The sequence below is a fragment of the Bombus fervidus genome, chromosome 8, assembly GCF_041682495.2.
Source record: "Bombus fervidus isolate BK054 chromosome 8, iyBomFerv1, whole genome shotgun sequence".
Lineage (NCBI taxonomy): Eukaryota > Metazoa > Arthropoda > Insecta > Hymenoptera > Apidae > Bombus > Bombus fervidus.
Window position 1 is genome coordinate 13,892,199 of NC_091524.1, and position 23,901 is coordinate 13,916,099.

General features: G+C 32.4%; 3 protein-coding genes across 7 annotated transcripts; 1 reads left to right on the forward strand and 2 right to left on the reverse strand.

The window, feature by feature from the left end:
* Positions 1 to 14,776, reverse strand: Nak (Numb-associated kinase). Of its 5 annotated transcripts, none has more exons than XM_072008180.1 (14): positions 14,634 to 14,776; positions 14,392 to 14,540; positions 13,665 to 13,780; positions 13,427 to 13,560; positions 13,228 to 13,339; positions 12,925 to 13,128; positions 12,738 to 12,841; positions 12,513 to 12,645; positions 11,661 to 12,267; positions 11,232 to 11,574; positions 11,003 to 11,141; positions 10,394 to 10,643; positions 10,171 to 10,218; positions 1 to 4,735 (listed from the first exon to the last, which is right to left on the reverse strand). In XM_072008180.1, exons 1-14 carry the CDS (start codon positions 14,774 to 14,776, stop codon positions 2,109 to 2,111), a joined length of 5,109 nt encoding a protein of 1,702 aa, XP_071864281.1. In that variant the 3' UTR covers positions 1 to 2,108. The 5 variants fall into 5 exon arrangements, with proteins under 5 accessions (XP_071864281.1, XP_071864280.1, XP_071864278.1 ...); XM_072008179.1 differs by having other exon boundaries at positions 11,012 to 11,141; positions 14,392 to 14,579; XM_072008177.1 differs by having other exon boundaries at positions 10,171 to 10,215; positions 14,392 to 14,579.
* Positions 14,777 to 14,977: 201 nt separating this feature from the next.
* Positions 14,978 to 20,638, forward strand: Pbp95 (proximal sequence element A Pbp95). Its single transcript, XM_072008195.1, has one exon. The coding sequence runs from the start codon at positions 15,338 to 15,340 to the stop codon at positions 17,924 to 17,926; it is 2,589 nt and encodes an 862-aa protein (XP_071864296.1). The 5' UTR covers positions 14,978 to 15,337; the 3' UTR covers positions 17,927 to 20,638.
* LOC139989688 (lipase maturation factor 2) lies at positions 19,879 to 23,429 on the reverse strand. The gene is made up of 11 exons (XM_072008202.1): positions 23,310 to 23,429; positions 22,982 to 23,141; positions 22,689 to 22,872; positions 22,497 to 22,598; positions 21,939 to 22,132; positions 21,678 to 21,856; positions 21,330 to 21,579; positions 21,042 to 21,247; positions 20,723 to 20,963; positions 20,421 to 20,637; positions 19,879 to 20,332 (listed from the first exon to the last, which is right to left on the reverse strand). The coding sequence occupies exons 2-11, from the start codon at positions 23,073 to 23,075 to the stop codon at positions 20,053 to 20,055; spliced, it is 1,947 nt and encodes a 648-aa protein (XP_071864303.1). The 5' UTR covers positions 23,076 to 23,141; positions 23,310 to 23,429; the 3' UTR covers positions 19,879 to 20,052.
* Between the last annotated feature and the right edge of the window lie 472 nt (positions 23,430 to 23,901).

The following is a 23,901-nucleotide window of genomic DNA, read 5'->3' on the forward strand; positions in this document are numbered from 1 at the left end:
CGAACGTATTGTATTTTTTGCAGCGACTACGCAAAGAATGAGATGATCGTTGAGCAGATATTTTTATACCATTGTCAATACAGCCATGATGATCGCGTTAACAGTGCGTTTTGCGGACATCATTTTTTCAAACATCCTCAAATGCGCGTTTCCCTAAGCATTTTCACTCGTACACCTATATATCAAACACTTATTGTTATGACATATCGCAATAGTTACTTATCATACTTCGAGAGCTTGCATCTTTTTACTTATAGATTTGCATCAAGAAAAGTTGAATAGAATTTTCATCATTGTGGAAAAATGATCGATTATTGCATAATCCGAAATAGAAAGAAAGAAAAAGAAGGCAATGCTATACCAGTGTTTAAAAGATATCATAGAAACATAATTTTTTATATAATTACCCACCGATCCTCTTCGCTTTAATGTAACCTTTACTAATCTCTAAAATCATTCTCTATATGCATCGTACGATGCGATAATTTTTTAACGTATCGCAACTTGCTTAGGATCTTATTAACACATTCAATGCAGCACACAAAATCGAAGGGGATCTCTAGTGGCGGAAATCGATTTTTCTGTAACGTGTATCCATTTATCCATTCGTGTCATTCGCAAAAACATAAGAAATTCCCATGACGCGTACGTTCACGTCTTACGCATGGAATGTGTTAATATTATGTCATATATGTGTTATATGTATACACGTGTATACATATGTACATAAAAACTGTTACCAGCAAAAGATTTCTTCAATTCGTAGATACTATGTTGATCGTATGTTTAATTCAGTAATTTTTAAGCTGCACGTGCACCTATCAAGTTTAATGTAGTTTATGTATATGTATATAATTGTCAGATTTATACATATACTAACTTGCATCGCGATGTAGATTTACTTGGTAACGCGTGTCTGGAGAAAAGGAAGGGGGTGGGCACACGCGCGCGTTAATGAAATAAATTCAAAAATATTTTCTCCATTCGTATTCCATTACATGTTCGGTGCTCGTTTTCTTTATGCCATTACTTATGATGTATAGCATACAACGTAATTCGGTATTTTTCTCTCTCTTAAGATTGGCTTTTTGTAAAAGTAGTATATAGATATATAGAAGATACATAACATAAACGATCAACAGAAAGTTAACTAAAAATGTGTATCATTTGACCACATTTTGACATTGTACTTCTATTCTACGAAATATTTCATCGTTTCTATGATCTGACAGATCATAATAATAATAGTAATGGTAGCAGCAGAAGTAGTGTAGTAGTGAAGGTAGTAGTAGTAGTAGTAGTAGTAGTAGTAGGACTAGGAGTAGTGTAGTAAGAGTAGGAGTGGTGGTAGTAGTAGTACTAGTACTAGCAGTAGCAGAAAGCTATTCAAGCATAGTGAAAACACTTAGCTACAAAAATAGATACATCAGCTTTCTTTATTCGACTCCTTTCTCCTTTCCCCTCACTCTCTTACCTTTTTGTTTACTCTTATTTGTTTCTCTTTTTATGATATTCCATTTTTTCAAAGAATTCAAGAGTTTGATTAAAATTATATATATATATATATTAATTATATATATTGATTAAAAAGATATATATTAACAACATTGATCCAGCGTATGATTTTAATCGAAAGGTAAATATATAGGAGATTGTTCTTTAAAGCAAAGATTCTCCAAATGGAGCGAGAACCATAACAGAATATATTTTTTGAATCGTTACAAAGATGGAACGAAATTTTGTTGCTTATTTTTTAACTACAGCTGCGTACGATACGTACGTACGATATTATATACAAATCACATAACGTTTTATACATGTACAATAAAAAGGAAAAAAGGAGAAGAAGCAAAAGGGGAAATGAGAGGAAAGGAAAGTTGATCGCGTGTAATAACAGAGAGTGTCAGTATTACAAAATGTAAATCGAAGCAAATATCGATAAAATACATCGCTTTGTAAAATCTACTCTCTCCAGTGCTTTGCACTTCGCTTGACAATAAATGAAAAAATGTAACCGTCGAGTCTCTACGCGGATCGATGTCAATATAAAGTCCTTACGAAAGGTGTGATAGACTCATGCTAATTTCTATTCACATTATTTTCGAGTCTCAAGTGAAAGGGTTGCTTCTCCTCTTCAACGAACCGAATCGTTTTTCAGGTTCTCTTATTACTTCGAACGGCGCGATTTTCGTATTCCTAATCTGTCTTTCCTCGTTCTCGTCGCTCGGAAAATCTTCGAAGCTCATGTTACTGAAACCAGCAGCTGTGCTAACGGCAGAACATTTTTTCGCTCTTGGTGTTTTTTTACCGTAACAAGTCGACTTACTTTTATGAGTTAGCTTCGACGATGACAGTACATCGCTAATATCGCTATGAATCTCGCTGATCAAATGATATTTCGACTTCTCCGATTTATTAGATTTTTCTTTTTTATGTCTTGGCATATCGTGGTGATCGTCATCGGTAACCACCAACGGTTCCGGTGACATGGGTGAAACAATGTCCGATGCAACATCTGGTTTCGATACGCTGTTCATTGTTTGAACGGTGATTCGAGCAGTATGATGAACCGATTTAATCGTATATACCTCTTGTAAGTTAGATGTTGCTCGATCAGCGATCGGCGGTTGTGCTTTATCTAATAGCATCGCGTCTAAGTTTTCGCCAACGAAATCCGGCTCCTGTGGCTGCGACTGGCGCAATTGCGTCGATGACGATGACGATGACGATAATTGAACAAATGGCATGCGAGTCTCTGATTTCTTATTTTCTTCGTTTAATTGTAAAGATGAGAATTCGTCGAACGGAATGGAACCGAAAAGATCTTTCGAAGCATCCAAAAATGTATGCGAATAATCGCTATTCGCAGAGACATCGGTAAATTTAGAGTTCAATACTGTTTTTGTAGCCGATGATGCTGCCGCTGCAGCAGTAGCGATAGCTTGTTTCAAATGACAAACGTTCGGCGAAGATTGCTGGGCTTGAATGGGATGGACAGACGCTTGAGCGTAATCGTTGTACGATTCTTCTTGACTCGCAAACGTCATTTTTGTCGATTGTTGCGGTGTTTGCTCCGTAACGTTTCGTAAACTGTTAAAATCAAATGAATTTATTACAAAACTGCTCGGACTGAACGGCGATGAACCAAATAAATCTTTCTCTTTATTCTCTCCTTTTTCTTCTTCCGCTTCCTTCTCTTTTTCTTCGATTATCGTTACTCTCGCTTTATCTTCTTCTTCGTCTTCTTCTCGGTCTCCTGCTCCTCCCGCTTTAATCTCATCATCTTGATCCATTTCCTTTATTTGATTCTGCATCGTGTTCCTTTTCCGTTCAGAGTTTCGACGAACAATCGAGATTGCCTTAGTAACCGGAGATCGTTGCGTTTCTCCGGATAACAAGTCGATATTCGTGAATCCCTCTGTTTTCGTGACATTTGCACACTTCCAGGATGAATTACATCTTCCTGTAGAAAGCAACTTGTTTTCTACATCCGTCACCGTCTCGGAAGGAGCCGTCACGTCAAAGATAGCGGGAGCTACGTTTTTAAATTGATTACTCTCTTGAAAATCGTTACCTTTCTTCGAATAGCTGGACGACTTTGGAAACGGAGCTAACGCGAAAACGTCTTTGTCAGATTTCCATAATACGTCGCTCAGGAGTTTCGTCTTCTCGATTCTCTTTGACGAACCGATGTCGTTGAACGACTGATAATTTGACCCATACCGATCATCCATAACGAATGGATCGCCGTAAGAGTAATCGAGTTTCGGTTCCGGATCAAGTTCGTCATCGAGTAAAAGAGGCTTCTCTCCATATTGATGCCCGACAACTGGATCCGTATTTACCGGACTAATCGACGATCGTTCTTCTCGATAATACTTCTTCGATTTCTTCGTTCTGTAATCTTGTTCGCTCGTAGTAACAACGCTTCTTTCCGAATGATGAAGAGAACCGCAAACTCTATATATACTTTCCGCAGTTGCTTCATTTCTCCCCTCATATTTTTCATCGTTTTCATTAGTCCTTTTTTCGTTGTCGTTGTCGTTATTGTTATCATCTATGTCATCGTTATCTTTATCGTCGTCTTCCTCTTCCTCTTCTTCCTCCTCCTCCTCCTCCTCCTCCTCCTCCTCCTCCTCCTCCTCTTCCTCTTCCTCTTCCTCCTCTTCGTCTTCGTCTTCGTCCTTTTCAACTTCCTCTTCCTCTTTCTCTTCTTTCTCCCTTCTTTTATTTCCTCCTTCTGTTTCTTCCTTTTTCATGCTCTCTCGCTCCTCCTCCACCTCCTCTCCTTCCTCCTGTATTTCTCCTTTGTTACCTCCGTTTCGAATATTATTATGCTTTCTGTAGCCATTAGCGCCGATACCGTTCAATTTAATGGCGCTGTTACAAATACTTTGATTACGCCAGTTAGTACCGAGCGTCCTCGAATTACCAGCCGAGCCTTGTTCTTTGTTCACGTTCTGCGTTTTCCTCTTCCTACGTATCACATTCTTCACCCTTTTTCTCTTTTGTTGAATTCGCTCTTGCGACAAATCTTTGTCGCTATCGCTGGATACATCTCCAGCGTTGAACGTCAACTTTTCGTATTTGGACCGATCTTCTAGAGGGACCCGAACAAATGGCGGAGAAATAGAAGGATTATTTCCTGTCATCCTGTGGTCCAGTTCGGGGCGCTCGAATCCCGGGTTCCATTGTTTCGGTGGTATTCTTGGTCTACCGTTTAATTGCGACTTGCCTGAAAAACAGAATGTGTCCATAACTTGTGTTGTTGTACCTTTTCTAATTCTAACAACTTTCGTCGCGACTCGACAACATATCGATTTCCGTATTGTAATGATGTCAGTCTGGCGAAAGGAACAAATAAACAAAAAGAAAAGGAAAGAAAAGAAGAGAGAAGAAAAGGAAAAAAAAAGAAGAAAAAAACGATAGCAGCAAGATAATTGATATTTCTTACCAATAGAGTCATGTACATAATCGGCATTCATAGTTTCTTTTGCTAAAATCGTCCCGTCACCCACGTTTCTGTTTAAAACAGCAGAAACTAACTTATACTTACCTACATATACATATATGCGCAAATATGTTAGAAACCATTTGACGTAATACCAATACATTCTAATTGTATCGTTATTTCGATTCATATATGTTATCAACCTCTTAATATATCATTCGTAATGATGAAAGATAAACGGAAACATTGCGCTTTGCAATCCTACTGCTTCTTTAATTACATGTTCGATATATATATATATATTTGCTATTGCCTTTCGCATAAAACAATTATCATCCATCTTACTACGAAGAAAACAATCAAATATTTTAAGTGGTTTGTATAATAAAGAGTCATATTAAGCCTATTCTGTCTCTGATTAGGTCTGTTACAGTCGGTGCACTGTACTTCTAAAATGCTTAAACGTACTCCTTACACGACACCAGATATACTATAAATTAAGCTTCGGTATTTATTTTCCTCGTTCCTTTTCTTTTATCTGCTCTCTTCCTCCTCCCCTCCTTCCTCTCTCCTCATCATCTTTCTTTTCCTCCTTTTTTCTCGGTGTCAGCCCCGCTTTTATTTTGCAACTGTCCCTCATTTTTCTATTTTAAACAACGTTAATTACTACCATCACCGTGTTACTTCATACCGTCACCATATGGTCTGGAACAGTCCTAATCAGATTCAGGGGGTTAAGGATAATATGTAAGAAAACGCAGTAATGATCTTTGTGTCAAGGTAACATGATTCAATGATATATTATTGCATGTGTCTAGCATAAAAGCGATCAACCCAATACTAGCAGCGATACTGCGATCAGTTATGTTATCATTTTTCTATATGTAGAATGAAATAGAGTTGCTCGGACAAAGAATTGCTGCGTTTTACATTCGAAAAAAACAATAGTCCATACACTATATGGTAATTTACATGTTTATTGCTGTAACATTATCTTAATACAGCGAATACGAGATGTCCAAGATTGTCAGCCTCCTATGGTGCTCTCGAGTTACGTGCTCGTCATTTGGCATTCGTGATTAAAATGCATGTAAATGCATAGTGCGATTCGTTATATTGCGTATTGAATGGATGGATGGATCAAAGCAAACGTATCGGAACAATAACAAATTGAATCATATTGTGTGTCATCGTTATCGTCACAACAATCTAAAACTTAGATCTTATACACAAATCTTAAACGGAAGACACAGAGACACAATGGAAGGCAAACGACACGGGACAAATTCTTTTTTTTTTTTTTTTAATGCCTTTTTACGAATAGTACATTACTGTATGTGAACGTATAAACTGATAAATCAGTGAAAATTAATTATATATGCCTCCCAAACTCATTAGGGTGTTCCAGACAGTGAGAAATAAAATACAAATATGTACGACGAAAAATTATGACAATATGTACGACAATTATGAAGAAATATTAGGAAAAAAAAAAAAAAGAAAAAACCTATCGAGAAGAGTCTTTATTGGCTTTGAATGGTAATGACTTGGCAATAAAATATCACGTTAAAGAAACATTTCGATCAACTATATACCGCTATTCTATTTACATCTTAATATAATCTGCAGTTCGTGAAGACAAAAATCAGCGAAATACTTGCTCGGAATCACATACGTGCTTATCAAACGATACTATCAGACATTTTAGCTATACGAATAAAGGAAAAATACTTGATGCTTCTCCATTAACGTTAGTTAAAAACGAAAAGCAAGACGCAACTACCTACAAGACTTATGGTAGAACTACCATATAAATATTCAAAATACCGATGTATACGCGGAAATACAGATATGTACTACGTGTTTCCACAAATTATAAAGAGAATAAGGAGAGATGTAAGCAAGAAGTAAGTAAGTGGGAAAAATAGAGGATTAAAGACAAGAAAGAAAATAGATAGCGTGAGAAAAAAGAAGGATAAGTACGAGAATAAAATTTACAAGAGAAAAGGAATGTTACACAGACAGAAATGGAGAGAAATATATATCAAAGAAATAAGAAAACATGAAACAAAGTAAAATTCAGTATGTGAATACTTAGTGTGGAGTTGTTAATCGATTGTTATATTCTTATACATAGCTGTATATACAGAAAAGCAATCTAATAAATATACTTTACAGTAGAACTCCGTTTATATGAACAGCCGATTATATCACGAAATTTTAATTACATAATGCCTAATTACATAAACTTTTACCGAATAAATCCACTTATCTGAACGTAAATTCCTATTATATAAATGAAAAGACATATATAACGAGAAACATCAGAGAACTCCTATTATCAGAATTGCTTTTCCTATGTTTATACGACAGATTCACTCATAAACCAAGTTCTACGGCATATAAATATATATATAGGAAAAATATATATATATAGATAGGAAAGGAAAGAAATAAAAAAAAGGAAGAAAATCGAAAAAAGAGAAAAAGAAGAAGAGAAAGGATTCCCTCGCCTCTTTTCGCTTACTGTTAACTCACCGCGTTGGTTGACAGTTTCCTAATACTTCCTAATTTTTTCATTTTTCCGATTTGTTTATGCTTTAAAACCAAAATACTATTAATAGTAATAATACGTGTCCAATAAAAGATGAATGAGATGTATGAATGAAAAAAAAAAAGAAAATAGATATCTACCCGTGAATTCATGTAAAGTCATTCACTGCACTCTTAACTTCACGTAACCCCTTCTAAATTGTACACTATGTGGATCGAAGTTTGTTAAACTAGTAGATAGATAATATTACACACACTGTGTTCTTCAATACCATAGAAATTTGTCTTTTGACATTGTGAAACATGTGTCTCTTGTTGTACGTGCACGCTTGCGTGTATATGTATATATGGCTATGTATACACATATTTATAGCGTTATAAATCTCTCGTTCGTTATTTAGTCTTACGAAACTGTTATTTTAACAGAAAAATTAATTGTGCCTATGCACGTATACCTGTAATACGCTAATTAAAATTACAGTTTACTTAAAGATTACAATGCATCGCATTACTTGACTATAACGTGTACAATTCGTTAAAAGGGATAATATGTAACAACGAATGGATACTGTAATATACATTTACTCTCCGTCTCAATTCCGTATTTAACCTATGTATATTTCTATTTGGAATCTCTCAAATTTATGATTCGAGTTATATGTATGAATAAACATTGAAATTTGTTTCGGATAGGTATATACATATGTACATAAATACGTACATAGTTGTGTAATTTCATGGCATAAAAGTCAAATTAAAGTATATTGTAACACATATTGTATGAACAATTGAAAACCGAGTATCGTGAAATTGTTTCTAACGTGAAATATTTTATTACGGACAGTACTATCGCCACCATTTATTAAATCCTTATATTTGTAATCTTTTTACTTATCTACAGATATACAACCACGAGAAACACCACTCGATACACTTTAAGTGTATTACTTAATAAACATATGAATAATACAATAATACATCAGATAGCAGAAACGATCGCGATTAGCATCTCACAAATTTTCCCCTTCGAATGCACACAACGAAAAAGTGAGCTCGACATCAACGTATCAAGTATGTAATATTATCCCTTTCCGATTATCTTTAAAACCCTTCGTTAAATATAGCAACATCGGAATTCTCTCTGTGTCTCGCAAACATCAAAATCAAATTTTTCACCTCGTATATAACAATAACCATCATCGATACTTATCAACAACGATCTTTACAATTTTTACACACGTTTCTCGTGTAATGTTTCAGTTTCTCTTCCTTTAACGATTCATCCTTGCCTATACAATAATATTATATATTCTACCACCCCTCTCCCTACTTTTCTTCGCGTCACCGTACGTGATAGAACAGACATTTGTCAAAACTTATTCCTCTATCTTTGGTAGTAATTCGAACAATTATTAAAAACACATCTTACAAAAAACACCAATATCGTACAAATTAGAATGTGAATTTCATGTAATCTTTATCTTGGTAATTCGCTAAGTTAGTACGAAATGATGGTAACTTTTATAACGATTATTCATTTATTATTAGCAATTATAGTTCAGCTTAAAGCGGACTAACTCTTAACTCTGTCTGCGAAGAATCCTATCTATGGGTCGAAAATCCTAACACAAACCCTTGTTGAATATTTTTTAATAACTTGTTTTGCTTTTAATATTCTCTTTTCCTACTTTATCTTTCCTCGTTTCTATTGTTCTCGAATCGATCATCGTTTCGGATCACTGTCCTATTCCTGTATATTGCAAGGAATTTGTACAAATTATTGTTCTATTGTTCTATCATGTGCGTCATGACCCAGCTGAAACTAATTTTGTTCTGTACCCGACATTACATATATAGCATAATCATGTACATATATATATATATGATTTCAGAGTGTTAACGACAAAACAGAATAAAGAAATTTCTTGTTTTCTGTTATAGTTGAGTATACTTTATCCTTGCTTTAATAAAATCAAATCTCTTTTCCTACATCATTACAAGTAATACTTGATCGTTTCTTGAATCGAAAAGCTGTAGTGTAACTCTATAAGAATAATCATGCCCAATTGCATTGCTGCGATCGTCTTCAATGTATGTACACCGAGAATAAGTTATTTTATATTATCCTTTTGCTTTATATCTTTAAGCATACAGATCAAGAAAGATGGTGAGTCTGTACACATTGTTTTCCCATGTGCACATTATCCTCTAATAAATTTGTAAGTAGTTAGTAGATAGGTTTAAAACGCGTCTATCTAGGAACATAATTTTTGATAGAGATTCGTCTTTGCAACGTTTGTTCCTCGACGTATCGATATATCATTTTATAAATTACATTATTCGTATCACATTAGACAGCGGATTCGACTTAAGCTAGTCTTGCTGTCTTTGACAAAAATCTACATTTAAAAAGTTGTACATAAATGTAAGGAAGAATTATACAGCCCTGAGTATACTATTTAATTACGACTTGGTGGAACGTGATTTAAAGAGTGAGAGAAGGGGGTGGAAGAAGAGAGAAAGAAAAGGAAGATTACGAAATATCGATTATGCTTAATACGCTTACGTACATTACGTATCATTTGTAAAACTCTGCTGTATACAGACTCGTAAAGGAGAAAAAGGCAAATGGAATAAGAATGTATACGAAGCAGTCTATGCATTACCTCCAGCAAGTGCGGCAGTCTTTGATCCAATTTTGTTCTTCTTTCCTGCTAAAAAATACGTCAATATGTTACAACTATGTTAGATGAACAACAGAAAAGCATTATAGTATAAAGATATCAATCTTTTTAGTATAGAGATGTTAATTTGTGTTACGACTAATAATGATGATTTTTCAAAAAACAGATTCGATTAAAGATGAATTTAATCACAACGCGTACTTACTTGGCAAACTAAAAGGTGCAGATTCAAATGGATCTTCCGGTAATTCTGCATACGTCATAACGAGGCTTTCGCGACTTTTTACACCAGCGATGCTTGCATTACTGCCCCTTCTAATTTTATCAAACTCAGCACCAAAAATATGATCTTCCGTTAATTGGTTGAAAGGTTGTACGTCTTCAAACGGATTCCAAGCTGCTACATCCGCACTTAAAGATCTTCCTTCAGTAGCAGTTACGCTTGAAAGTTCGCCCTAATTAGAAACATTATCAACTGTTTAGTGATTTCAAATATATCAAAATATTTATTGACACCGTATACCCTGTATGTTTTTAAGATGGGTGCTATACAGAAAATAAAAACAAATTATATAATTCAAACAATTTAAAATCATTTAATGAACTTAAATAGTAATGAATTCGTGATCCAAAAACGTTTAAATATATTATTAATATAATACATATAATGTAATGTAATAAACATTTTTTCAGCGTATAGTAATAAAAATGGTGATAATAACAACGATACTGATATAATTAAAATTAAATAATAGATACCAAATGAACATTAAAGAAAATTATTAAGACAAATCAGTGCAGTTTATGTACTTACAATACGTACATGCGAAGCACTAGATCCTAGGCAAGGTCTTACACCAGTTAGAACTTCAGGAGTGTTAGCATCTTCTGAACGTGATTTCACTGAAGCTTCGTACGGTGCTAGAAATTGTGTTGTTTCGCTTGCAAATGCTCTATAGTACAAACAACAAATAAGTGTTTTATAAATTTTGCAAACGTTTCGATATAAATTAGTTTTGTGCAACAAAAAAATATATACTTACTTATTAAAAGCACTTGTATCGCTAACATTTCTTCTATGACGTACCGAGGAGAGTGTCGGACTATCGGGCGGAGAGGTACTTGAACTTATATTTTGACTTAAACTTTCAGTCTTATTGACTGGTTTCGGTAAAGTTGGTACCATTACAGGAGTAGCTTTATTAGGCCCCGTTGGAGTATTTAGCTTCGATGTTAACGAATTAACAGGTGTAAATTTTGGAGGTGGACAACTAGCAGAAACATTTGCCTTGGGCAGAATTTTAGAAGGTTTAGGAGCGACAGGTGGTGGTATTTTTGCGGGTGGTGGCATAGCTCTGTTATCATCTTTAAACGGATCTGGATAACCTATACAAATATAATAAAGTAAATAAGATACAATCTAATCTAATGAAGAAACAGTTAGAGAAATCTTTGCATATAAATCTTCTTACCAGACGGTGGAAATAGCGCCTCTAGATTTTCTTCATTCACGTTTGTTGCCACTGGTGAATCAAAGTAATATGAACCTACGGTATCTTGAACACTTACAGGAGATCGTCTAATCGTAGAACATTGTGACTGACTCTGTTGTGATTTTTGGATTTGCGACTGATGTCCAAAGGGAACGTTTTGATTAGTCGTAGTACAACAAACTTGAGGCGAAACTTGAGTGAGCGTTGACACTTGATGAGCAGATGGTTGAGTGTTCACTGGTAATGGCTGAACACTTGCTTGCATATTTTGTCCTAAGTAAGGTTGTGACGCGTTTAACGAAGCAAGTTGTTGACCCATTTGAACATACGAGATCGTATTTCCTACAGAACTTTGCGACTGAGGCTGAGTTCCTTGACCAGATATTTGACTCACGATCTGACCGCTTAGACTTATCGGACCTGTGCTCACAGCCTGTCCCTTTGGTCGTTGTCTTGGTGTAACTGACGTACCCTCAACAGTAGTTACTGGAGTCGGTTTTGGTGTCTTCACTAATGATGATCTTTTCATATTTTCAGATTCCATAGGCGGACAAGGTAATGATTCCAAAACTGGTGTTTGAACTTTCTAAAAGAATAAAAGTATTTCATTACAAAATGCAATATGCACGATATGTCCACGATATGTCTAAACATAAATCTGCATTTTACATTATATTTATAACATATTATACGAAAAATATAACAATTTCAAATTAAATTTAATAATAAATAATATAAAATACATAATATAAATAATATATAAAATAAATATATAAAATAAATAATATAATAAAATATTCAAATATTTAATAAATAAGTACATTTACATACATGTAAATTCTGTACTGGACACTCTTTTCCCTGAATTTGGAATGCAATCACAGACACTTGATAAATATCGGGACGATTATCAGGATCTGGCTCGAGCATATAACGTATCAAACAATGAAGGCTTCTACTATATCTGTATGATGTAAAGTAATTGTAAGTTTTATTATGTAAGACAATCAAAAATAAAATGTATGAAAAAAAAATATGAATGTATAAAACACAAACCTTGAATGATTTGGTATCGTAAAATTTCCCGATTGAATAGCAAGTGTGCTTTCCCCGAATGGTAATGTAAAGAAACAAAGTTTGTACAACAAACACCCCAATGCCTAAGGATTTATGAAATATTATTGGTTTATTGCTTCTTTCCGCGAATAAATTGTTTAAATTGGAAATTCTTAATTTATTCTACCCATATATCTGCTTTCGTTGTAACAGGTTTTCCACAATACATATCAACCATTTCAGGTGCTCTATAACTGAGAGTCGTGTATTTTTTAATTTCTTCTTCGACTATCGCCGCTCCCTGTATACTGGGATTTAAAATTTTTGCTGTTGCAGAACCAAAGTCACATAATACATAATGACCAGTATCAGAGTATAATATATTTTCAATCTGAAAAATATTTTAAGCAAATATTTAAAAAAGGATATTATAAAACTGCTACTGAATTATCGGCATAACTGACAAATATAGCATGTGATAGACACAAACCTTTAAATCTCTATGTATTATCGGTGTTTGACAATGATGCAGTCGAGATACAGCTTCACAAACATCACAAAATATTTGCAGAACTTCAGACTCGCTAAATCCAGTCTGTAACCTGTAAATAATTTAGTTGGTAAGTACTTGCGAACTTTCTTCTATATCTTATGTGATTGTTCAGACTTATTTAACATATTTTTTTAACCTATTGTTCATCATTTGTAAAACTTGAGATTTGCAGTAAGGCATTAAAAGTAAAAGTTCATATACTCCACCACCTATGTGAGTGATACTGCTATCCAAATATCCTATAATATTTTTATGACCATTCAAGTTACTCTGAAAATAAAAATACAAATGTAGCTTTAAAGGTAGAAGCTACATTCAATTCCTTTTATGTGAAAAAAGATTTAATTTCAGTTGAAAAAGTATGTAAAACTTACTGCAATTTGTATCTCCCTTTTACATACATTGAGATCATGTTCGTTATTAACATACATGCGTTTAAGTGCATAACGTCCACTCGAAGATTTTACCAGGAATACAATGGCAAATCCTCCTGCAATGATATTATAACATTATATAACTATGTAGTCATGATAGATTGCAGATATCAAATATTAATACATGTTAAAATTGTAAAAATATATAACCTAAGACAGACTATTACTACAATATGATGTAAAATTCAATTGAATTTCTTATGACTAACTGGTTGTGCTTATCTACTCACAATCTCCTCTACATATCTAAAGATATATTTTTATTCAAGTATACACTTGATTAACTTTTATACAAATTAAAGGATCTGGTACAATAAAGTTTTCAAAGAAAACATATAAATATATAAAACAAGTTTCTAAATTCACACTCACGTAATGTAAATATCAACAATAGATTCTCTATGTATATATAAATTAATATAAATGTAATGTAGAAGTTGAGTGTTCCAACTAAAATAGTTGGAATATCAAACAGTATATATACATTACTACTAATTATTCTTAGTTTAATACGGTTAATGTTCGATGTTCATGTTTGATATCACATAACGAACTATACTGTTGTTTTCTATGAACGAGTTGTATATGGGAAGCATAAGATGATCGAACAGACGAATGAAATAGTGGAAAGGGGTGATGAGTATTCAAGGTTGATAATAAGACGCACCTTCGGCTAGAATGTCTTCGACAGTGACAGTGTAACGTCCCACCACAAAAACTTTTCCTATGTAACTGTTAGGCTCCTTCGACGTGTTTTCGATTTTTGAAAACAACTTCTTCATATTGGCACACGTCGTCGGCCCCTTCAATGTTGAACTGAGTTGACATAAGGCCTCCTTTACTAAATTTTTTAATCTACAATATGGCGAGTTTGACTTTCTAAATCAATAATATTTATCGTATTCGTACCTTTCAACTTTTAAGTTACGATCAGTTTCGTAATAATTTAACAGCAATGAACTTAACGAAAGGAAATCGTTCCAGTCATGATAACAGTTAACGTATTTTACCCAGCCGACATATTCAGGCCGTAGAAACTGCGCATGCACCATTTTACACAACCTATATCGTAAACATATGTGCACGACTTCCGGTCGAATGTCAAAATTTCCTAACACTTTTATTTTTCGTTTCAAATCGACATTTATTCGTATACATTTCTACGTACATTATTTGTTGTGCAGTGATATTTTAAGAACTGTCTTAAATGAAAAATTCTGATCAACTCCGGTTAACCTAACATTTAATTTTTAATGTGTTAAATCGTTAAACTTAATCAGCATCATCATGATTCCAAAATACTTTTGTACTTACTTACATATTGAGGCAGATGAAAGAAAAGCAGCACGAATAATCGAACAACACGTCTTGAAAACTACATCGACACATTTATTTACGTATGTAAATATAAATACACGCAGTTTTAAAGTCTTAATACCTATGTTTTTTAGTATGTTTCATATTTTATCTTCTGCAATTTGCTTACAATTATTGTAAATATATTAATAATAGATATGGTTATTTTTCATAAATTGATGTGAATTTAATGTTGATCGAAAGTGTAATTTGTTAATTGATAAATAATACCGAACTCATTCATAAATCTGTTCATAATGAACACGGTACTCAACGAAGGTGATGAAAATAATGATCTAGTCGAGATGTTGTTAGAAAGTATATTTCCCGAATGTACGGATGGAAATCATTTTGAGAATAATTACGAAATAAATGATATTGAATTAATCGATAACTTAAAACAAGAATCTATTAAAGATCGAATAAGTGTACAAAAAGAATGTCAAACCAAAGATGACTTTACGGAATGTAGTATCGAAAATTACTATGATATGTTAGATTATAACAAACAGATAATCTCTTCTTTAATGGATTTAAAAAACAACATAATTCTAGCTCTTACAAAATGTAAAAAAAAATTAGCAGTGATAGAATGTAATTTAAAAAGAAATATAGCTAAAGATACAAAAATTTCAATTTGCAATGCCGGTATGCCTTATTTTAAGGATAAAAATTATTTTTTTGCTTCCAATAACGAAGATGAAATATTGAAGGAAAGCTATAAAGAATTACAGCTCAAAAATCTTCCCAAAATTTCTGCATGGACTAAAAAGGAAAGAGATGTGCTTTTAGATGCGGTAAAAGAAGAAGCTGAAGGGGGAAAGGAATGCAAAGACGGGGAAAAGAAATTTTCATCTACAAACATTTTACAAACAGTCAATCCATTACAACAAAAAGAATTTGATTGGTTTAAAATATCATCTAATTATTTTGAAGATGTCCATTCTCCGTTTGATTGTCGTATCATGTGGAATGTTTTTCTTCATCCTAACATCAACAGGAAGCATTGGACGAAGTCAGAAATTACTAAACTCAGGAGAATAGTAAAAAAGAATAAATTTCAAAACTGGGACAAAATTGCTGAAGAATTGAATACAAATCGTAGTGCGTATCAATGTCTTATCAGATATAATACAAGAAAAAGATTACCTAAAGTCCATTGCATTTGGGAAAATGAAGAAGATAAAAGACTTTTGAAACTAGTAGAAATATTTCAAATTGGTGACTTTATTCCTTGGGGCAATGTTACGAGTTGGATGCAAAATAGAACTAAGCAGCAAGTTTATTTTCGATGGTCATACAGCTTATCACCATATTTAACTAAAGGCAGATTCACTAAAACTGAGGACGATATCTTGAAAGATGCTGTTACTAAATATGGTACTAACTTTCGTAAAATATCAGCTGCATTAATGCCTAATAGATCTACCATTCAACTTCATGATCGTTATCAAACGTTAACCATTAACCAAATTCAAAGTTGGACTTCGTGGACGCTTGAAGAAGATACAAAGTTACTTCATCTTTTTCAGTGCATTGGTCCAAATTGGTCTGTAATAGCTAAAAACTTTTCGTGCAAAACTAGGACTCAATTAAGACACAGATACACAGCTTTGCAAAAATATATTAAGAGAGGTGTTTCTATACTTGAACTGCATAAATATCAATTACACAATGGAGTACAACATTCAAAAAATGAAAACAAGGAACAAAAAAAGAAAGAATTTTGTAAAAATATCTTCAAACCTAATAATAGTATTATCAATGAAGATCATGATAATAATATTACGAATATAGATCAAGAAATAATTGACTATTTTCATAAAAAATATAAAGCAGAACAATTGATACATAGGCGGGAACTTCATAACGTGGAAAAGTTGGAATGTAATACAATAAGTTTGTATAATATTTTACAAGCATTGAATGCCAAACATTGTATATCCAATAACATTATTGATAAAAAACTAAACAATAGAGATCAACAGCTTTTGCATTCATTAAGGGAATATATAAAACTAAAAAACGATAAGAAAAAGTACTTTCAAATTGTAGAGGAGTATAAATCACGCATGTTTAAACGCAATGAGTCTGAACAAGATTCTTGCTTTTTATCTCCATGTCCTTTTGATTCGCAGATAAAATTGAAGAAATTAAAGAAATGTATCGATTATGATATAGATAGAAGCAATAAATTTGTATTCGAACTACCTACAGACTTTAATACATCAGAGCTTATAGTTCCTTACATCAGTGGTGAACAAGAATTACAATTTCAAAAATTTGCTCGTTCCTTTCAAGTCAATAATTCAAAATGCAGTGAATCAGCCTTTGAAACTCGAAACTGTCCTACATTTTTAACAAAATTATTATTACGACGTCGAAGTCGTACCAATAATAGCAACGATAGAAACAATTCAACTGACAAAACATTTAAAAAATTGGAATCAGTCGTTCGATTCGACATTGGCACCACTGCATCTCATGAAAATGACGATGGTTACAAATCTCAGCATGTGGAATTTCAAAGCAAATGTCTATCTAACTGTACTACAGAAATTACTCAAAACTATGATACATCTATTATGCATGCTAGCCATGCAACTTTGATAAGTTTCAAAAACTTGACATATTTGAAACGATTAAATGAAAGGTATAGTATTCTTGATGAATATTTTATACCATCAAACGAATTACAAGAAGCATTTAATTTATTGGAAACACGTTTAGAACAATTATTTAAGTACCCATTAGGCCTGTCAAATATCTTATTGCCACAAGTTTATGTAGAGGATACATCTCTGTTCGAAGATATTCCACCGAAAAAGAGACGTCTCAAATATTAGACACATTAGTAGAACATAAAACAAAGAAGTAACGAATATTAAGCGAGAATTTTAGGATATAATATAAGGATTCAGTTTAGGATATTAGACCATTTTTTATTTTAAGGGCGGAACAAAGATTTCTAGTTTCGTTTATGCCTTATGTGCGTAAAATCCATTTTATAAGTTTTACGCTTCCAAATAAAAGCAGCTTTCATTTCACTAAATTAAAGCACTATGTTAATTTTTGAGTAAATATTATTTTTCTCTGGCTTACGGTTTAATTTATGGGGATATTTCTGAAATTTCTGTCTTTATATTATTTATGAAACTGCTACCATTGGATTGATAACATTTTTCCTTGGTAAAAATGTGTGAAAAGAGATAGTAAATGGAATTAAAGTGAAGCAAATGTGAGCTTGATGTTTGGACACATTTCTATCGAGTGAAGCTTATTATACAATGGTTAAAAGAAGCGGCAGTCCTCTCTTTTACAGGCTCAAAGTATTTTTATGCAAAAGCTTAAACAATTGCTAAAGGGAGCTTGTAAATTTTAGATGCTACCTTCTGCAAATTTTTCAATATCTATGGACTTTAACAATTTGTGTATCCCCATATATGAGATCGTACAGCCGCTTGAATAGCGGCTCGTAGAAGCGACTGATAATGAGATATTCTTCTCTGTGTTCCTATTATCAGTATTCATTCCTATAAACTGTAGCACACCAATATATATAATAAGTCGGAAATCTTTTTTAGAAAGAGATGAAGCGGGAAGAATATAAAGTGATTTTTACCCATACTTAGTAATTGATAAGTGAAACTTTTACCAACATGTTTGTTACATTTTTCTGATTAAAATGGTACCAAATACAATATGAGGGAGATCTCAAAAATATGGTAGAAAGAGTTGAATTTAAAAAGTGTCAAAAATAAAAGTTTCGCTTTTATAAATATCTATTAAATTATGTTATACTACTCGACCGTAGCTGGTCGTTGAACATTGTCGCACGGTTGGGAGGAACCTCCCCTCTGTAGTGGGCATGAAAACCATGCAATTAACGAGAGGTTCTTTTTCGATGCAATTATCGTATATTTCCTGAATTATGTTTTCCTCTTAATCCTATGTCTTTATTACACTACATTAGTTATATTTTAATATATCGATTAATATATTAATCACGATGATATCAACATGATAATCTTTATGTAAAATAATTGTATCTTTCAAGTATTTTACTTTATAAAAATCGAATTGTATTATACGAAATAAATGTCTATTAAAAGAAAGGAATCAATATTTCTTTCTTTTTTTAGGTCATTATACATCAGTAATAATTTCATGAAAATGTAATAAAAAATATAAAAATTCAAATATTAGTTGATGGCGTAAATTTTTTATTGATCAAATTTTCGAAATGATTTCATTTACTTTTATTATAATAGTTCTTTTCACTTGAGGAAGAAAAAAGAATGACACAGAGCTACTATACTAACTACATTATGCAAACATATACCTTTTTTGATCTACCTGTAAGTGGACTTTCTGACCGTTTTTATTTAATAAATGCACAACAAATTTCAAAACATACTATATACACTTATATTACATTGCAATAATTACTTAAAAGAAATACATCCAGAAAAATAGATCGCAAATAATTTAATTTAAACTTAAATTCGATTTAGAGTATTATCGTATGCATGGACATATCATAGAACATATATATGTATCATTTTTCAATAAGGTAAAGTAAAACGGTTTAATACATGTATAAAAAATTTGACAACAAAAAACGTACTTATAAATTTAGTATAGATATTTTACAATATTATTGATAGGAAACATATTGTATATTTTTTCAGTAAATTCGTTCTTTCCCCCCTCCCACACTTCTTTTCTAAATTTTATGCAGATGCATATGATCAATAGATGTTTGATTAAGATGTATGGAAAAAAAGAAAGAAAAATGTATTGAGCAGATGATTATGTATTCGTAAAAATATAATATATGCATAATTTATGAAATAATTTATATGTATGATACAACCAAACTTGATTACGACTATACACAAGCACGTTTTTATAAACATAACCAACTATGAATTATTTTTTACTGAGAACATGACAAAAATGAGATAAATACTTACTTTTTCTTTAACATTGAATTATTGTAACTAGTCATGATGATTGTACAACCTGCTGTAAAAACTCCCCATAAGAGAAGGCTAGCTTCGATTTTGTAAACCAGAGACCTAATGCTATCGAAGAATAGTTTTAACGAATCGTTTGTTATTTTGAACGTCGGCTTATCTTGAATAATTTTCATTTTTGATAAATATTCGAGAAGCGGTGGATGATCGTGACTAAATATTGGAAAATATTCCCCGATCTTTTCTCTCGTCCACCAAGCTTGTTTATTCCATCTAATAAAAAATAAAATGAAACAGAAAATAATTAAGATTATCAAGCTTAAGAATAATTGAGAAGATATATATGCGTATAAATACTTACGATTGACTCCATGGAGTGTAATGATAACGATAAAGACTAGCTTTAATATATCTAGGTGGTTTTTCGGCAAATGGGTTCTTTATGTTATTCATTAGAGCCAACACTTCTGGTTGACCGCTCAAAAGACGATACGCTAATGACATTAACCATGGATTTTGATGATAAGTACCTAACGCAGCGAACCACATTTGCCAATCGAGCCGTGGTTGATGAGGAGCTGAAAACAATAAAGATTAATAATAATTAATTGAAATTCTTAAAGATGTTTAATAATGTGATTATCGATTTTCGAAATGACCAACCAACAAACGGTAATGAATTATTAACATTTCCTGGTTTATATAAAAATTCGTATTCTTTCCATGGCCCGTCAATGTCATTGCTTCCTTCGATGATTACTTCTAGTCTACCTCCTACACCGGTCATACGTCTAAATAATCCATAACTATTTACAAGATGAAGATGTTCGACTTTCCCTTGTATCTGTTTTAGTTGCACTGGTATTGTTGAATTATAACTGTGATGTAAGGTGGCATATGGTACCTAGGCACACAAACATTATGAACATGAATATTAAATAACATAAACAGTGAGACATAATAATAGCAGGTACATACGTACAATACTTATAGCGAAGATAAAACAAACTGCTGCTGTATAAAGACTCGTAACGGATGTTGCCATAATTTTATTTCGTATTCCTTTAATGGCTAATAAAGACGTAACTAATGCATTTACAACTGTAAATGCGAGGGATATTATGCCGATGGAGATAGAAACCGGGATTGTCCGTGATAAAACATAATCAAATTGTTTTTGCGTAAATGCTGAAATAATGAAGTAAATAATAAAAGAAATGGCAACCATTAAGAAAAATATTTGTGTCTTTTGTTAAAGATATCTACATACCAATGTCGCTTTGGATTGTCCAATTATCAGATATTCTAAGATTGTAATACACATATGTTGCATAAAAAATTCCTCCATAAACTACGATACATAATATCGTAGAAAAAGATTCCATGATATTATAAGTACTATTTTTAGATTTTTTTTTATAAAAGAATTGATCATCAAGTAAAGAGATACATAAACAGATGGTTAAAAAGTTGAAAAAATTGTAGTTTCCTGTTGCTATAATGTGTATCTGAAGAAATACCTGAAGAAATAGAATTAATATAGATTATTAAACAATCGTCTCATATTAAGCATTAGGTAATACAAATAGTTATGACTCAATTGATCAAATATATTTACCTGTGTATAAAATGCAATTATTCTGACTTTTCTGTTTGGAAAGAAGAACAAAAATGGAATGACAAGTTCAATAATATTGACAATCACAGTAGTAAAACGTAAAAACCATGTTGGCAAATGATGCGCGTACCATGCTAAATGAGTAGGTATACACTGTGACTCAAAATGTACATTCAAAGCTGAAACATTGTTGCAAGGTTGTCTAAATATTCTTCTTTCAGTTGGTTATAGTGTAAATGCATGTTTGACAAAATATTATACCATTTAATTTCCACCACACTGGACAACCAGAAGTAAGTTTCACTACTCCACTGGAAAACATTAAGCGGAAAAGTAGCCAACGCACAGTCCAAAAGGTTACAGCGTCGCTTGGTGTACTTTGTTTTCCACGTTGAGAATAGCAGAATGGTGCTACAAATATACATAAAAATCCTGCTTCCAATAAAAGTACATCCCTGTAAAAGTATATAAAAATATCTATGAGCTTATCATAAATGATTTATATGGTTTATGGAATTATTGGTTTATATTTTTCTAACTATGTTACACATAATTACAATATGTTTCTATTAATTAACTTGTAATCATCTTGTAGCTTTATACCAACAGAAATTGCTTAAACCATGGTATATTATATCATACATATATTTGTGCAGATTAAAGTCAATTTCAGAAAACAACAAAAATAAATTAACACAATTGATCCATATTGAATTAATACTATTAATCGATATATTATTCTGTACTTTATAGATATATGTGTATATGTAATGTGCATATACAACATAAGTATTAACAAATATAAGAAATATTACTTGCCATTGAAACCACATAAATGTTTGACCAATTTGATACAAAGAATAATATAATGACCAAAGTAGTGCAAATACCAATGCAATGCAAAATCTTTGTGATATAAATCTGAAAATAACCAATATTTATATTATTATAACCATTTATGTATACATACACTTTGGTTATATAGATTACAATGAAATGATCAATCATTACCCTGCGAAAGAAAGAGCAACACCCACAAGTGATAATACATCTAACATGTATTCTATATTTAACCCAAGATAAGGAGCAAACCACAGTAATGTTGGTTTCTGTCTTAATTTATGAAATAAAGGTGAACGACTTTTAAGATCCAACTGAGTTCTAGCTGGTAGGATGCCATTATCCCCATATAATCCTTTATCACAAATAGAAAAAGAAAAGAATAAATGTTAAAAGGAACAATGTAATAATATAACAATGTAAAATAAATATTATTTATTTTGAACCTTTCAATTTGTACTCACCCGGTATTTGTATATAAAAACTAAGAAAAGCAAAAAGATATATAATGCAAATTCCTCGTAAAAATAAATTACGTGTATATCGTACTTGAACCATCGTCGATTACTATACGTCAGGATTATTTCAAGAGATTAAAATGTATTCGAATGTAATAATTGAGATCTGCAATATGAAACAATATGTATATACATGTACATACTGTACGTATATGTATACATGTGCGTATAGATAAAATTAAAACTTCATTCAAATCCTTTAATCCTTTAATCTTTTAATTAATAATTATAAATATTTTCTGAAACATAGTTATTATTTTATAGATATAGTTACCTTATTATTTCATAATCTGATAGAATATTGTTCATCAAATCGTAATCCAAATACGTAACCTTTATTTCTAAATACATATATGATATACATACAAGTGATACAACACTTGAGCAGTTGTCAGATTTCGATTGTTTTTTCCTAGACGTTACTATCTAGTAGTATCAGAGAGGAAATGACGGTGTTCACGCCCGTAGGTTGAATTGCTGGTGCAAGTGCTGCACCAAGCGAGCAAGTGTTGCATTAACTCAACTTTAGTATATATAAGAACCACGGTCGTGACTAGAACTCATTGTGTTCCATCCTAGCATAGGCAAGAACTTATGCAGTTCTATCACAGACGAGTTATGTGTGTAATTATATACATATAAGATAGATTAACAAACAGTGGTATACACAGGACTGAAAATTCTCCTGGTGGGTAAGACTCTTAGTGACCGCACGATGTTGATCACTTGCTGAAGTAAGGCGCCTCAATCAAGTAGTTAGGATTCGTTGCGAGACGTAAATATAGTCCGAACCGGTTGTCTCTGTTTTTTTCTCTCTCTTTTTAATGTTATCGCGTATTCGATTAACGACGGACTGAGTAGCAGGC

Excerpts from the sequence above, each read along its gene's own strand:
- Pbp95 (XM_072008195.1), top strand. The coding sequence starts at position 15,338 with ATGAACACGGTACTCAACGAAGGTGATGAAAATAATGATCTAGTCGAG.
- Nak (XM_072008176.1), bottom strand. The coding sequence starts at position 14,776 with ATGGTGCATGCGCAGTTTCTACGGCCTGAATATGTCGGCTGGGTAAAA. Across the intron at positions 11,575-11,660 it reads GGCGCTATTTCCACCGTCTG|GTTATCCAGATCCGTTTAAA; the intron begins GTAAGAAGATTT and ends ATATTTGTATAG. Across the intron at positions 10,219-10,393 it reads TGCACCTTTTAGTTTGCCAA|CAGGAAAGAAGAACAAAATT; the intron begins GTAAGTACGCGT and ends CGTATTTTTTAG.
- LOC139989688 (XM_072008202.1), bottom strand. The coding sequence starts at position 23,075 with ATGGTTCAAGTACGATATACACGTAATTTATTTTTACGAGGAATTTGC. Across the intron at positions 22,873-22,981 it reads TTTTTATATACAAATACCGG|GATTATATGGGGATAATGGC; the intron begins GTGAGTACAAAT and ends TTTGTGATAAAG. Across the intron at positions 21,857-21,938 it reads AGTGTGGTGGAAATTAAATG|CTTTGAATGTACATTTTGAG; the intron begins GTATAATATTTT and ends ACAATGTTTCAG.